The 15,699-nt window shown below is 40.4% G+C and overlaps 2 protein-coding genes across 5 annotated transcripts in view; both read right to left on the bottom strand.

Moving 5' to 3' along the window:
- LOC143103771 (sodium- and chloride-dependent GABA transporter 2-like) overlaps window positions 1-7,739 on the bottom strand; it is a 37,614-nt gene extending 29,875 nt beyond the window's left edge. Inside the window, exons 1-6 of one of the 4 annotated variants that reach the window (XM_076267586.1) lie at window positions 7,571-7,739; window positions 6,761-6,866; window positions 6,199-6,429; window positions 5,282-5,416; window positions 4,360-4,500; window positions 1,731-1,818 (exon numbers count right to left, since the gene is read on the bottom strand). In XM_076267586.1, coding sequence (XP_076123701.1) covers window positions 1,731-1,818; window positions 4,360-4,500; window positions 5,282-5,416; window positions 6,199-6,394 — 560 coding nt within the window. In that variant the 5' untranslated portion in view covers window positions 6,395-6,429; window positions 6,761-6,866; window positions 7,571-7,739. Of the gene's footprint in view, window positions 1-1,730; window positions 1,819-4,359; window positions 4,501-5,281; window positions 5,417-6,198; window positions 6,867-7,570 lie in introns of all 4 variants that reach the window. The other 3 variants (XM_076267585.1, XM_076267587.1, XM_076267588.1) reach the window with 3 other exon arrangements.
- A 4,471-nt stretch (window positions 7,740-12,210) lies between these two features.
- The window catches only part of frs3 (fibroblast growth factor receptor substrate 3), a 55,110-nt gene continuing 51,621 nt past the window's right edge, over window positions 12,211-15,699 (bottom strand). The window contains exons 5-7 of the mRNA XM_076267584.1: window positions 15,339-15,500; window positions 15,045-15,166; window positions 12,211-13,833 (exon numbers count right to left, since the gene is read on the bottom strand). Coding sequence (XP_076123699.1) covers window positions 12,391-13,833; window positions 15,045-15,166; window positions 15,339-15,500 — 1,727 coding nt within the window. The 3' untranslated portion in view covers window positions 12,211-12,390. The remainder of the gene's footprint in view (window positions 13,834-15,044; window positions 15,167-15,338; window positions 15,501-15,699) is intronic.

Here is a 15,699-nt window from a genome sequence, read left to right as displayed (position 1 = left end):
AATGATGTGTGTTTCTCAATGAGTTATGGCAGTGTTTTTCACACTTGCCGGGACCCATTAGTGGGCCGTGCAGCGCCACCTAATGGGCTGGGATATGTTTTCAAGTTGTTTTATTTATTTTTTTAGATAGAGTACAATATTAATCTAATCTACAATGGAAATAGAGTAACCATGTTAAACTTATAAGTAACTGAAGTAGGTTATATTGAGGCGCTCCGTTTGATAAGATAATGTTCTATGCTGTGGTGTACTTAGGATAGTTAGTGAAAAATGTCCCTGAAGTGAAAAAAAAATCAATGTTACTGATAGTTCTAATACTTTACCAAAAACTACTAAGGTTCTGTGAAAATACAATCCGGATTACAAAAAATATGGTTTTGTCAATGGAAGTGACAATGTTGAGCCCAAAGCCTAATGTGTTGAGTGTGGCTTAACATTGTCAAATGAGGTGATGAAGCCTTCAAAACAAAAGCGGCATCTGTAAACAAGACACCCAATTCTGGCTGGTAAGCCGGTTGACTACCGGTAAAAAAACGGACTTCAGCTACAGAAAAAAAAAACAAGCCCAAATTGGGGACCTTTTTTAATGGCCTCCAGCCTGTTACAAATAATGAATAGCCTTAAAGCAGAAAAGGTTAAGAACTCCTGAGTTATGCAATATGTATGGAGGCAAACAGCTGATTGAGCTCACTAGGTAAGCAATACTACCTGTAAATATATTTCTAAGATATCTAATTACTTATTGGCGCAAACAACTGGATGTAAAAATGAATTGTCCTCCTTTTGCATTGTTTATTAAGTACTATTGGTCAGGCATATCTGACCAAAAATGAGAGGTGGAGATCGTGACTCTATTTAAACAGTCTATACTGAAATAAAAAAATAAAATGAAATTGCTCGATAACATGGTGGGCAATTTACACTAAAAGAAGTCACTTTATTTCCACGACTCTACTTCCCACTTATCAATGTTTAAGTAAGTCTTTGTAGTTAATGTTTGAGCTTTTGAAAGAGCTTTTTCTATAGCACAGTGAAGATCATGTGACAGGAAATTAGTCAGAAATAGATAGAGAGCGGGCCGTGACCTCAGGTCACCTTGGTCCATGTTGGCCCTATGTGTGGTGTTGGACTCTACAGCATCCCCCACTGGCCTGCAAGTGTCCCTCCCTGTCTGGATCACAACCGACAAGCAAATCTTTGGTCATATAACACACCTTCTACCTCTGCTAATATAGGAGTCAAGTTAGCCATCATATTTTTATCAGCTTCATATTTCATTTTTCCATGTCTGTCCCCACAGAGCTTTGGTTATCTACTAATTACGTTCCCTAAGCAGCTATCTGTTTCCCATACTGATTATACAGCTCTGGAAAAAATTAAGAGACACCACTGCACATTTTTCTGATGTCATCCTATGGTTGCTGAGGGACATTTGAGTGAGTTGTCAGTCACATTCAAAATTAAGAGCGTACACTCAGCAACCATAGGATGACATCACAAAAGTGTGCAGAGGTATCTTCATTTTTTCCAGAGCTGTATAGTGCAGTCAAAAAGGCGACAGAATAGGATGAAAAAGCAAACATTGTAAAGACGTCCTAGACTGACCCTCTATGGACCTCTATGTTAAGCTGGATAACTCAGGACAGGACATGGAGACATATGAAGGTCAATGACCTGATATCTTGCAATTATGCTGTTCTCTACACACATCTGCGTGAACGTAAACCTACTCCCAGAACTCTGTTGCAGGTGAGGTGGCATTTTCTGGCACAGTCCAGTTTGATGAGACATTCCTCTTGTCAAACTCCACACAAGAATCTATAAGGATGAAACAGTGGTCAATGATATGAAGTTGGAGTGTGTGGTGTGTTTGTGTCTGTATGTGTATGTGTATGTGTATGTGTATGTGTGTGTGTGTGCGTGCGTGCGTGCGTGCGTGCGTGCGTGTGTGTGTGTGCGTGTGTGTGTGTGTGTGTGCCTGTGTGTGTGTGTGTGTGTGTGTGTGTGTGTGTGTGTGTGTGTGTGTGTGTGTGTGAGAGAGAGAGAGACAGTGTGTGTTATAAACTGGCACATGCTAAATTTTGGCACAATCTATGTTCATATTTGTACAAGGCTCTCCAAGGGAGTTCAAATCCAGGCTTTCCTAAGAAAAAAATCTGATTTCCTGTGGCTTTAGTCATATTCAATGATTTAAGTTAATATAATATGTTCTTGGTTCAGAAAACATCCTATGTGCCCATGCTGCCCTGGAGACCTCCAAAAATAACATTCCCAAACGATTCTGTAACATCAGTTAAAAATCTCAAAACACTGCATTACACTTGCTCGGTTTATACTTTCTCGCCTGATATTAGCAAGTCCTCTAGGGATTTAACTCTCTACGGGAGCGTTCTCTGAAAATTAAAACATTCTTATATATATATAGGCTTCTATAAAACAAAATAAGTTTCCTGGTTGGATACATTCACTATTATGACGATTTAACAGAAATGGAAAATGGAATGATATTTTATAAATGGTGCATGACACGCAGAATTTAATGATATATCATGAGCACACCGACATACTGCTACAATTGATGTAGGCTAACTAACTAAGTCACCAATCTCTTTTTACAAATATAATCCAGTTGCCTAAATTCACTTCAAATTGCAATAGCACCTGATGTGTGAAGAAGATTTCATACCATCATGATTGTAAAGATGACAAAAACTTGCCTCATTAATGCAGTAATCATGGAATGTGGTAATGCAATGCACAAGGTATTGTTTCCCACCATGTGAAATGAGGGGAATGTACTACAATGAAAAGCAAAGTCATCACTTCCTTGATTTCTATCTTGTTCCAGTAACATCCAGAAAAAAACAATGAGAAAGGATTACATTACATTTGGAAATTGTGCCATGCCATACCACACAAAAATGGAATAGGGGTCTTTGGTTTTCTCCTCGCTGCTCTATTAGTTCTTTCTTGAAAGGTACATGCTTAAAATTATGCCACCAGGAAATTATGCCACCACAAATTACTGTCCATTCACAGTAAACAGGGGGCGTGGATGAGGTCAGCAAGCAAATGTCAATCAGGGAAGATAGACTCTGGTCACCTTAGTAACCCGTGCATTCACATGACTTAACCCTATTTTTTCAAATGATATTGTCCACAATAAACATCTTTGTAAACAAACTCAATATGTAGAATTTGTAGAGGTCAGTCTATTAGTCTGGCAAAAGGAAATTGCTTATGGAATTTCCACCCCTACATCTGAAAACAACACTGCCACACAGTGTTCAACACTAAAGCAGTGCTTGTATTACACCATTCTGTGCAAAGAGTGAAATGTCTCCCCTGTGAGGTTTTGTCACTCTATAAAACGAGTTTTGCATCAAGTCTTTTGAAAGCCTTCAGAGAATGATGGTTTATATGCATCCAACAACTCCTCTGCTGCCATCTAGTGGAAAAGATTTGTGTAACTTCCCCCAAATGGTGCAATACACCTTCAATGGTCTTAGTGCACAAATAAGATTACAGTTTTTCTCAGTCGCTTTGGTGCTTTTCTCAGATCAGAATGAAAATTCTCATAGCTATTAGTTCAACCTCCACAACATTTAGTCATTTGTGCACATCATAGTAGCAATTTCTCCTTCCTCTGAACAAATTGCTAATGCTTTTGGACATGTATCAATTGCTTTGTCGTGTCAGTCAAAATTAACTATACTTATGGATGCTGAATAGTCGTTCCCAATAAAAAATAATAGTCTTCATTTCATTGCTTGAGTCATTACATACAAAATTGGTGAACTAGTTATCAAATTCTGTCACAATGCTATAGAATTACAAAGAGCATATACAGTAAAACTGTGAAACGTACATATTCAGTGTCGTGTACTTACTTACTCTCCTAACTACAGCAATTTCTAACTTTACTGTAGTTTTCAAATGGCTGTATAGTGCTGTCTTGAGCATGTTGAGGTAGTGTCATCGAGTTCTGACCTTTTTTTGCATAGGACAACACTGAGAGAATAAACTGCCATAATGAAAACATGACAAAGCCATTTGATTATCTTGTTCATAAACGATGGTGTCAAGACTTCTCATTTTGATGACACTGGCAGTTTCATTGACATAAATATTTGCTTTTGAGGAATGGACTATCAATTTTGAGCAAGTGACATGCGTTTGCAGGTTATCCACTAGGTTTTGCAGTTTGCACTAATTGTTTTGAGAAATGCACTAACTTCTGTGCAAATGTTAATAGTGAGAAAAGCACCAAAGCGACTGAGAAAAACTGTAAACTTTTAGTCAAGAAACTCAAGCTTACAACTCTTTGAAGACAAGATGAAAAGTTTCTCCAAAGCCTACCTGTGTTCCAGGCATTTCTGCAGCTGGCCCAAGGCACCTCTGCACTGAAGGAGTAGAACAGGTAGAAGAATGCCCAGGCCTGAATGATGATGTAGGACACTGCAGCATATGCAATCACCACTTGTGTAGCATAACCAATCCCTAAGTAGATCAAGATTGGACAACAATTAGACATTAAAATACAATATAATCCAAAAGGTCAACAATATAATGCTGTGCTGTTGTTTCAGCAGAATAACATTGCTGAGATTTGTCCCCTTAATGCTACAATCACATCTTACTCTTACATCCAAAGGTTCATGTGAGTTAACCAACCTTATTACATTTACCAAAACAGTCATACAAAAGTAATAAACTAATTAAAGACTACAAACAAAAAAGTAATAAACTAATTAAAGACTTTAAAAGTGATGATACATAGAACTACTTTTGAGCAATTTCCGGTGGATATTGACATTATTTTATCAGGAGATCTTTATTTTCTCAGTGAACAACTTAGCAATCAGAACACTAGGAAATGGCCATGTGCTTTTCTAGGACCATTGCTGAAAAGTCGCTCCATGAATCATCACCTCTGGAGAAAAAGGGTTTGGCACAAACTACAAACTTGTTCATGTTGAGTAATTTACTTCCTCATCATCCTTCTATTTAGTTTGGCTGATTAAACTGTGATACAATATTATATTATATATATATATATATATATATATATATATATATATATATATATATATATATATACACACACACACACACAGACACACACACACACACACAATCCAACAGATGGAGTTGGTTGAGAAGTCTGCAGTGTGTATGGGGGGCGTCTTAGTTTAACATTTTATTTTTAAGAATTTGGAAATAGCAACCACATAAGCAACCACAGCACTTTTCTGTGCTGCTGGTAATTCTAACAATGAACCTTCAAATAGAGGGCAAAAGTGTCTCCAGCAAGTGATGCATCCTTGCGAGGTATACTGCCCCATGGCCGTTTCCATGAGGAACATTGGAATCCCACAGGAGAGTAGGAACAGCACATATGGCACCAGGAAAGCACCTCAGGGAGAAAACAAAAACACAATGCAAGTGTCAAGCGTCTTCACTTGAGTCTTTCAAGTCTTTCTTGCAAAGCAATTGCTCACTGGCTAAATTATCTGTTTCATGAATGTGTTACCTATAATATAATGCACATTAGGAGTGGAAATAAATAGGGAGGGGGGGGGGACTAAGCGTGGGCAGAATATAGATGCAGGAATAACAACAACCTCTGATATTTCAACAATAAGGTTATCAGATATTTAAAATATGTGGAAATCAGGCCTACATCAGACACTGTGGCTGTGCCTTATTAGTTCAACTAAGGTGGAACAAAGGTACCTCAAAACTACACAAGAAATCCTTAGCTAATCTGCCCTGTTTAGATTTTGAGCTCTCTCAAATATAGCTTTTATTTCCACCATTAATCTCAACAAACATGTCAGGCTGTACTGATAGGACAGCTAACCCTGATGATGTTGTAAAGCTTCCCTCCCCCACACCCCAGAGAGCACATTGTTTGAAAAGAAACTCTTAAAGCTTGTGTTGGTTCTTGATTTCACTGTGAAATGATAACATTGTACTTAGATTGTACTTAGAACAAAATAATTAATAACAGTGGGTTATCAGACTAGTCAAACAAAGAGAATGCCACAGTCAATCCCACAAATCTGAGCATTGTTTTACAAAGGAGTGCAGTGTTTACTAGTGATTTCACAACTCATGTTTACTGTTTAATAATCCTGTATCTCAATGCAAGTAAAAGCATGCATGATGCAAAGCCCTGCTGCAAAAGAGCCTTACCTCCACCATTTTTGTAACACAGATAGGGGAATCGCCAAAGATTTCCAAGCCCCACAAGTGTTCCTGCCACGGCCAACAAGAACTCCACTTTGTTGGCCCACTGGCCCCGATCCAGAAGCAACTGGCTTTTTTTCACAGCACTGCTGTCTTGTGCAGTCTGATCACATCCTGTTTCCTTTGTGAGGTCCCTTGCCATTGTCACAAGCCTCTGGTTGAGAGTGCAAATCTGATCTAGTCCAAAGAGGGTGCAATAACTTTCACAGGCTGAAAAGAATATTGCTGCTTCACACCACTGCTTTACATATTTTAATTAAGACACCGGCAAACAGCTTGAGAGGCCAAGTTTCTAAATAAATAGGCTCCACCTTCTATAGGCGTTTCTTCGTTTGAAAAGAATAGCACAATTAGGTTAGAGAGCGTTGGAGCTAATGAATGTTCTAGTTTGTGTACAGAGATACCTTTGTCTAGAGGTATTCTCACGAGTATCTTCATAGAAACCCTAATTTCGCTTCTATTGTTCTCAATATGAGTGAGAGCCTAAAACTATTCAGCTGACCCTTACTTGGCACCGATGGTAAGCTTCATTCGTTTCCTCTTGAACTTTAGCATTTCGGATTAGGAGCCTACGGCAGTTTGCATTATATCAGCCCCTGGAGCAAGTTGACGCACTGCAAGACAAAAGGATGTCATGATGCACAACAGGTGCTTACCTCCCCATAAAAAATATTAATTTGTCATCTGAAAAGTTGCATCAACGCTCATTGTATCCTCATTAAAAAAAAAACACGCAGTAGCAGGCGAGACACTGTTAAACGTCATTACTGGTGAATGTAATTTAAAACGCTTCGGTTAAGAGGGTCACCCAACCTAGTGGAATTACCCTGTCTCCAGCGCAGTACTTTTCCACTCGAAAACAGCACATTGAGTCATTCACATTGGCATTGCGGATAAACTAAACCAAGTCAGCTGAGTGGTCACTGGTATGTCGCTGCTCATTAATGAGTCTTGCTGTGTGTAGTCTTAAGAATAAGTTTGTTTACAAACCATAATGGTCATTTAGGATAGGCCTACCTCTTTGCTCGCAAATAAAAGTTAACGGAAAATCCCAGTTTGTTAACTTGGCTATTATAGCCTACTCACATGGTAAAATAACCCGCCGTATACCTAAAGCAATTTGTGTAATAACGCGGTAATAGCCTAGGCTACTCCAATGTAACTAAAACAATTAGGCCTAGCAATATTAGTTTCTTTGTTGCTCATATACTTAAAAGAAACATTAAAGTCAGAGGTAAATCAAGGCGTTAGCCTATTCACACTTTTATAAAACTATAGCCTATTTTTTACATATTACGATGTCCAAACATTGACCTACCTGGAAATGGATCTAGACACTTGGGCTGCGTTTACATGAGTTGAATGACAGATAAGCCATACACGACCTTCCCCCATTCGAAGTAAACTAGCAGTAAACCTGCTACTGAAAACACCTGCCGTGCCACTGTCAGCAGCACCTGAAAGGGATTCAGAGAGTCAAGGAGTCATGTTTTGTATTCTCAACACTGGATGGGGGTTAGCCTACAACATTTGTGGCAGGGCAGGAACCTCCAGGCAACGCATTTGCAGACTTGTTTCTGTAACTTGAGTCAAGGACAAGACTTTACTGGCAAAAGGACAACTAAGTTACAGGCCACTTCCTTAGAGTTAATTTTCAGCAATGTAAAAAATAGCCTTATATAGGAGTGGTCGGTCACTGGTCAAGAGCCTACAACATTGAGCTGCCTGACAGAGTTGATACATCAAACAAGGAAAGTTTATTTTCATTTTAATATGTTTGTTGATCACAATGACACATTATCAAAAATCAGTTAAACAAAATAAAAAGGATACGAAGATGGAAAGACAAAAACTTGACAAGACTACCTTGTGAGGGATATTTACAGCTTCCTGCAAAAACAGCATTTTTAAGACCATTCTCATTCTGCTGTCCACAAAAGCCAGACTTAGTTGAATTCATGCTTAAAATTGCTATCCAGCAACTGTTACAGCAAATCTAAAAAAAAATAGCATTTAACTTTAGGCAAAATCTAAATTAATAACCTATTTTCTTTTGAGTATGCAACAACATTGTTGGTAAAATTGTTCATCCGTTAGGTGAGTTGAAAGTATGTCTTAACCAGGCAGCATTTGCGATTTTTTTTCCTCCAAAGGAAAAACAGTGTGTAAAAATCCACTTTGGATTGAAATAGTAATCAAAATATCTCTTTACAGTTTGATTATTTTAATGTTGACATAATACATTGAATCACATTCATTTTAATTGTACAAGCCTTTACGATTCAAAAGGTGTAAAGAACTGAAAATAGCATTCACCAGAGGGCATGCCTGATTTGTTTGGGGAAGGGGAGTAAAGGGGGAGGTTGATAAAATGACAATATTACTAAAGGAGCTTTCTGCAAAGTGACATGGCAATGCTTCAACCAATAGAATAATAATTAATAAATTCTTCGACTGTCATCCTCCCTCATTCTGTCACTCACTCACTCTACTCTGTCTCCCCCTGTGCCCGTGTTTAACCGCAGTGGCAAATGTGAACTGTTTCCCTTTCACCTTTCCCAAATGAAACATACAAGAAGCAGACTGTCACCGCATACCCACATATATGTCGATATATATAGATATATATATATATGTATGTACATACACAGAAATACATACATAGAAGAAATGTAAATACTGTATACAAAGAAAACAAACTGCAATTTCTCTGCTTTTTGAAACGTTTAGAGACAAAACATCAATGATAACACTTCCACTTTTTATCTTTTGTCTTTTGTTATTTTCATGGCAAGGATAGAAACATATGAGTGCAAGTGTCCACTTGCACACGGTGGACTTACTGTTTATTACATTCATACTCTGGGGGGAAAATACAGCAATGAGAGTGAGCCACTAGTCCCCAGTGAAGTCTGTCCTCTATGGGCTTTGCTCTCATCCAAATTTGGCACACAGAATCATCAGTGTACATTACAATCAACCAGGTTTGCCAAAGAGTTGTTTTGACCAGCACTCACTCAACTGCAAGTAACAATCAAGATAATACAGCTCTTGATTGAACAAATTGCTGATGGATTCTTTTTTTTCTTCAATAAAACTGATTTCTGTTGGGTTAAAATCAACTTCTCTGTGGACAAGAGAAAGTCACGCTATTTTATATAAAGAAGCTGACCTATTGATTGCTTTGAAGAGTATGAAGTACAAACTAGTCTTCTAATGGGATGCTAATTATAGGTATGCAACAGGTGTTGATGCTGCTAGGACATAGACACAATGGTAGGCACTGGCAGCTTCTGATAATGTTCTGAGGTATCCTCAGCATAAAAACAATGGTTTCATAAAAACCTACAATCTATGCATATCAAAAGAAAAAAATGCCAGAACACCACAAATGACAAATTATAAAATGTTGAGTAAAAGCAGTTGATGATAACTTTAAATGTTTTTTTTTCTCTCTGATGTAAACCTTCAAAAACATTCAGTATTCAAGTGAAACCTACAATACTAGTGTAAACACACACATTAAGAAAATGTAGCCTACTCTGGTTCTTATGGATTCATAGATTTCAACATTCAGTAATGCCATAAGTGCCCAAAACAGTATTTGGCAATAATCACTAATATGGCACAGTTGAGTCACCTACTGTAAAAGTGTAAATATTGTATGCTTCAGAAATGGATTCAGATCATGTGGTCTATTCTTTCTTAACCAAGCTTAACTGAAGCACAACAGAACATATTTATCAACACAAAAAGCCTGAGTGAGGTCAGTGATGATTCAGACATGTGTGATCCAGAGGAATTTCAACACTGCACAACCATTTTTACATTGCTACGACAACCTGGTTCCAGTCTGATTAACTCTCATTGGCCATTATTGCAAAATGTAAACACTCTTTAAAACATACTATACCATAAAAAATATATGTTTAGAAATTAATATACCCCCTCAGAAAAGTGGCAAAATATTTTTCTTCTCTTCAAGCTTATATATTTCTAAGTCAACAGATTAGCAATGCACATCTTCTGCATTATCCACGTGGCCTTATTGTCATGTAGCATGGCTTAATATGCAAAATGTTATTCGAATCAGAGGCCAGAATCACATGAAACTCTACTCAGGTGTAAGTAGGTTAGACACATTTATGACATTCTGCACACACTAAAGCCCTTTAGTGAATCTGGCTTTAGCCGTCAATTAAAAAAAAAAAAAACTTAAAATAAGTCGAAGTGCAAGCTATGCATTACTATTGTGTGACAATGAGGCAAGCCGATCATGTGATGTGATGAAAGGTTTGGCCATGATGACAAGGACATCATACCAATGCTCTGGACTTTCATATTTTCTCTCTTCTATAAGGTGTTCCTGTAACAGGAAACTGTGTGAGAAAAACATTTGAGCCTTTTCCTTTTGCTAAGTATAGCCACAAGCGCGTTGTGAAAGGTGAGCAGGGCAACATGATCCCATGACCAGAAGTTGGTTAATACCTTTGACTAGACCAAGTTGACTGCTAAAGGAAGTGCCCGGTTACAATTGACTGAGCTGCATTTATGTTGTGGAAGTTATTAGTAGCCCTCAGGTTAAATCCTCTCTTAATGTAATATAAATTACGTCCTTTATGTTTATTTTAGCAACTTCAAATTTGGCACTATACATCAACAATATGTGAGAGAAAAATCTCCTCCATACATGCTGTATATTTTCTGAGCAAACATTCAGCTCCGCTGGTAGGCTATCTATCTATGATGTTGACACAAGTGAAACTTTGGTCTCCAGATTGTCTGGATTACAATCACAATGGAGCTTAATGCTGTTCAAAAGGTAACGTCATACATAAATACATAAATAAATAAGTAAATAAATAATAAATAAATCTGTCCTGTCAAGTAAAAAAAACTTAATGGAATGATTTTTTAAATACCCTCCTATCCCATCCCTGTAATAGATGATATTTCAAGAGGTCATTTCTAAGGGGATGTCAATCACTTCTTATAAACATATCAAACACTGGCAGTATCTTATCAAGTCTTACTATGCTATACGTCTCAGAGGATATGTTCTCTTTCTCATACAGTATATACATGAGCCATCTTTGTTTCCTTGTTTACAAGCAGCATTATCTCTGAAGGTTTAAGCCTGAAGGTTTGAGCTTTTAGCAAGGCATGATCACAGTATGGCACATCCTGCATTTTAGGACTCTAGACAAAAACAGTCCTTGCTCTTCACAGGATAAGTCAAAATACTCCATGGCCAAACTCTTTTGAACATCACCAAAGTCATAGGACTTATGTACCTTGACTGTTATACTCAACCTGATGCACCCTAAATATGCATTACATAACCAGTAAGTCCAAGAAACCTATTACTTATGTTGCTCCCTTATTATGAAACAAATACGACTGATAAATGTGGCCATCCACTAATCCAGCATGCCAATGTAAATTTAGCCTTATACTGGTGTGTGAGGAGGTTTCATTACAATTGTGGAAGATAATGTGCAATTTCTAATTTCTGTATTGAAGGCAGATGACACTAACCCAGAGACCTACCCAGAGAAGCATGTTAACGATTTCACTTTGTGTTAGTGCTTCTTTCACTGAATTCATATTAAGTGCACCTAAAACTGTTCACTAAAATGAACTCAGTACATGCTCTCTGATATGATTGTAATTCAGTCCAGACGTGGGTACACAAAATAAGGATTCTGCTACATCCTGTTTAATTATGGTAGTGTAGAGGATACATTTTGATTCAGTACTTGTTTTTGAGTGAAAAATTGTAAACACTGTCCTCAAGGAGCTAAACAAAATCTTAAATACATGGAGTTGGGAGATCCTCAGCTTTGAACAAGCCATTCAGTAGAATATTGATTCCCCAAGACAGGACTTTTGAACTATTTAAAAAAAAAAAAACTAATAACAAATCCTTCCCCGTCATGCTACATTATCTCATCCAGTAGTGTTCAGCAAGGACCCTTTGTGTAACCTTATTTATCATGAAGGTGTGGTGGAAGAGGTATTAAACATGAGGAAAAAACTAAACTGCTCCATGGCGATAATGCACAGACATTAGTGTTGGAGCGCTTTGAGTTAACTTTTAATAGCCGCCTTACTCACACTCTCCCTCTCCTCCCAGTCCTACAGAGGCAGGTCAGTGCTATTGTGGCGAGTCTTTCGCGAGGTTCCATCATCACGCGGCAGGGCTTTTTGCAGGTTGGACATGGCCACTGTCTTCTTCAGGTCGATGACGGCGTAGAACTCACTGCGGCGCGGTGGGGGTGGGCCTGAGGCCGATGCTGCCATGCCTCTCTTGTGAGCCAGGGAGCGCTGGGACACAGGGCCCACGCCAGCTGCCCCAGCCCCATGCCCCTGACAGACTGATGGCGACTCACCATCCAAGTCCACCTGGATGTAGTTGAGTTGGCGGGATGGTGGTGGTGGCATGTGACCGTGTTCACAGCTGCCTCTCCCACCCCTGGCGCTGCCCCCTCCTCCGGACCTTCGCCGGAGGTGGGGGAAGCCAAAGACCCGCCCGCCCCTCTCGGCCTGGCAGGGCCTCTGTGGGTGGGGTGGCAGGTGGGGGGGGCAGGCGTGGCGCGGGGGTGCAGGGATCTGCATCTGGTCGGTGTTCACGTAGTTCTGCAGGGCGTCACGGTGGACCCCAGCCTCCTGTTGGTGGTAGCCGTTGGGTGTGCCAGGCCCCTCGGAGAACTCGTACTCATCAAAGTCCTCCTCGTCCTCCTCTTCCTCTTCCTCGTACTCCTCCTCCTCTTCCTCTTCCTCCTCGTCCTCGTCCTGCTCCTCGTCGTCCTCGTCCTCGTGCCGCTGCAGCGCACGGTACTCCCACACGGGCGGCAGAGACGGCAGGTTCTCGTAGTTGAGCAGCGCCGTCCTCCGGTGGCCCCCCCTCTCGCAGCTGTAGCTCTGCGGGGGCAGCGGGTGGGGCAGAGAGGCGGAGGAAGGGTGAGCGTGCGACACCAGGGGCAGCGAGTGGGGGTGCATGTCCCCCGTGCTGCTGCTGCTGCTGGAGCCCAGCGACTGGGACACACTGCTGGGGCTGAGGCGCTGGCGCCGGCCAGCGGAACTCAGCGAGCCGCGCAGCCCGTTGATGTTCTCGTAGGTGAGCTGGCTGGGCGGTGCGGAGCAGCTCTCCGGGTGCATGTGCATCAGGTGATGGTGGTAGTGGTGGTATGAGTGATTGTTACACATGTGTAAAGGGGGCTCCTCACCCTCTGTGCCTGAGCTGGTCTCGGCCCCTCCGCCGCCGACGCCGACGCCGCTGCGCATGACGTGAGGGGGCAGCTGGTGAGAGTGGCGCTGCTGATCCCGCTCCAGCAGGTGACGCTGGGCAGGCGTTGGCCCCAGCATGAACTTCACCTCTTGGGAGCCCGGCTGTAGGAAGACCTGAGGGTCTTTGTGGTCATCCAGCGGCCCACAGCAGTGCATGCTGGCTGGGCCTGTGGAGGGACCACCACACCCGCTGTCTTGAAAAGAGCTGGGCCTCACCTCAGGCAGGGAGTGTACACAATGTCGACTGGAGAGCTCCCCTTCCACATTAACAGTATTCACATAGGTGTGAGCCTTAAAACAGAACAGACAAAACAGAATTGTTGCAAGAAATTTTTAAAGAGTTACACTACTCTAACAGGCCCAACAAAGGATGCCTCAGAATACATTGACTTGTACATATCTGTAACATACTGGTGATTATTGTTATGACTCCTACTGAGACAGACTGAAACAGATGATTCAGAACATAAAACAGGAAGTTAACATGGAAGTAAACAGTTACAAGAACAATCATGGAAAATAACTAGCCATATATAACAAAATGTTAAAGCCAGGTCTTAAAAAAATGAGTTATGGTTACATGTCCTTACATGTCATTTATATGACAGTGGCTGTATTATAGTGTGCCATCTTATGGGAGAATAAACAAATCTACCTACAACGAGCCAATACATTTTTGTTTATGTTTAAGAAGATGTACTTCACTGTCACTTGTTGGCAACCTATGCTTGGATCTGTTAGGAGGGGTAGCCCTTGCTAAATGACGTTGGGGCTCACAGAGCAGGCTGCAGACAATCCAAAGAGAGAGTGTCAATTCAGTGGAAAGTTTCATTGGAAACTGTACACACATTAGTTCTGTGGAAATGTGGATTGTCCACAACATGTTGTTTCTGGTTTACTTGTTGTTCTTGCGATTGGTTCCATATGACTAGTACAACATGATTTTGGATGCAAGCGGCGTCTGTGATTCATGCATATTATTGTGCAAGTCTCTCTCAGTTTAGACAGGCTATCCTGCAACTGTGTCATGCTAGAGGAGTTTAAGCTGTTTAAGCTGTTTAAGACTCCAACAGTGCCGTGTGCTGTTGACATAGAGCCGGATACCTGAGAACATCATCAGTCTTGTAAAGTATGTGCCTTGGCAGGTTGAAGCCATTTTGGTGCCACCAACAGCACATTGGAATGTTTTGTCTCATCAGTGCAAAATTCACCACTCAATGAGAATGTAAAAAGCGCCACTCACTGAGAATGTAACACCAGTGAGACAAACCATGAATAAGTGTCACTGACTATTTCTGGTGGACTCGCTTAAGGGAACTGAAAGACACCCAACCTATGATTAATCTAATGAATCAAGGAATAAGTTCAAAAGACATGACACCCTATTACACATTGTCATTGTCAAGTCACAAAGCACCATGTATGTTTTCTCTGATCACATGTTTCAAATCTTTCATCCTGTACGTTTTCACATGTTAGTGGATCTCCTCTCACATGATTACCTGATCATCTAAACCCATGAGGCTGTGTCCGTGGTCGTCATTGAGAGAGGGCTGGGATGAGTCACCGCTGATTGAGTAGCCTGGATATCCATTGGGAAAGCCCTGAACTGGGAATGCTGGAGCTAAAATGGCAGGGTCAGATTCACAAAGAAAGATTTAGTAATGAAATGCCTTCAAGACATCAACACAAATAAATAAGTCAACATCTTGTTATTCATAGCTTCAAAACGCCTGTTTTGTGTGAATTGTGAAAGCAAGGTAAATCATAATGAAATGAAATAGGCCACCACTTACTATTGGGTGTTTGTGGTGTTCGTGACATGTCTATCTCAGGTGTGTGTGCTGGCCTGGTCATTAGCATCGGCTCCTCCACCACGTTGATACTGTTGCACTGCATGAGTTCCTGTAGTAGGTTGAAGATCTCCTCTGCACGTGAGCATTTAAATGCAAAGATTCCTGTGGAGAGACCAGACATCAACTTCAGAAATTCTAAGCTGTCATCCAAACTTTTTGCAACAAAAAATTAAAGAGATCTCAAAATCCCCTCAAATGTATACATATGAGCAGGGATGGGCAAAAATGCATCAAAATGTATTTGGAAATAAAATAACAAATAAAATAAACAAAATAAACTTCAAAATACAGTAGCCATGCC

Source organism: Alosa pseudoharengus, unplaced genomic scaffold, assembly GCF_046254945.1.
Source record: "Alosa pseudoharengus isolate Yale_2024_CS ecotype anadromous, Long Island Sound unplaced genomic scaffold, YU_APseudo_1.1 YU_APseudo_1.1_scf_5, whole genome shotgun sequence".
Taxonomy (NCBI): domain Eukaryota; kingdom Metazoa; phylum Chordata; class Actinopteri; order Clupeiformes; family Clupeidae; genus Alosa; species Alosa pseudoharengus.
Note: the sequence above shows the minus strand (reverse complement) of the source record. Positions and strands in the feature narration are given on the sequence as shown.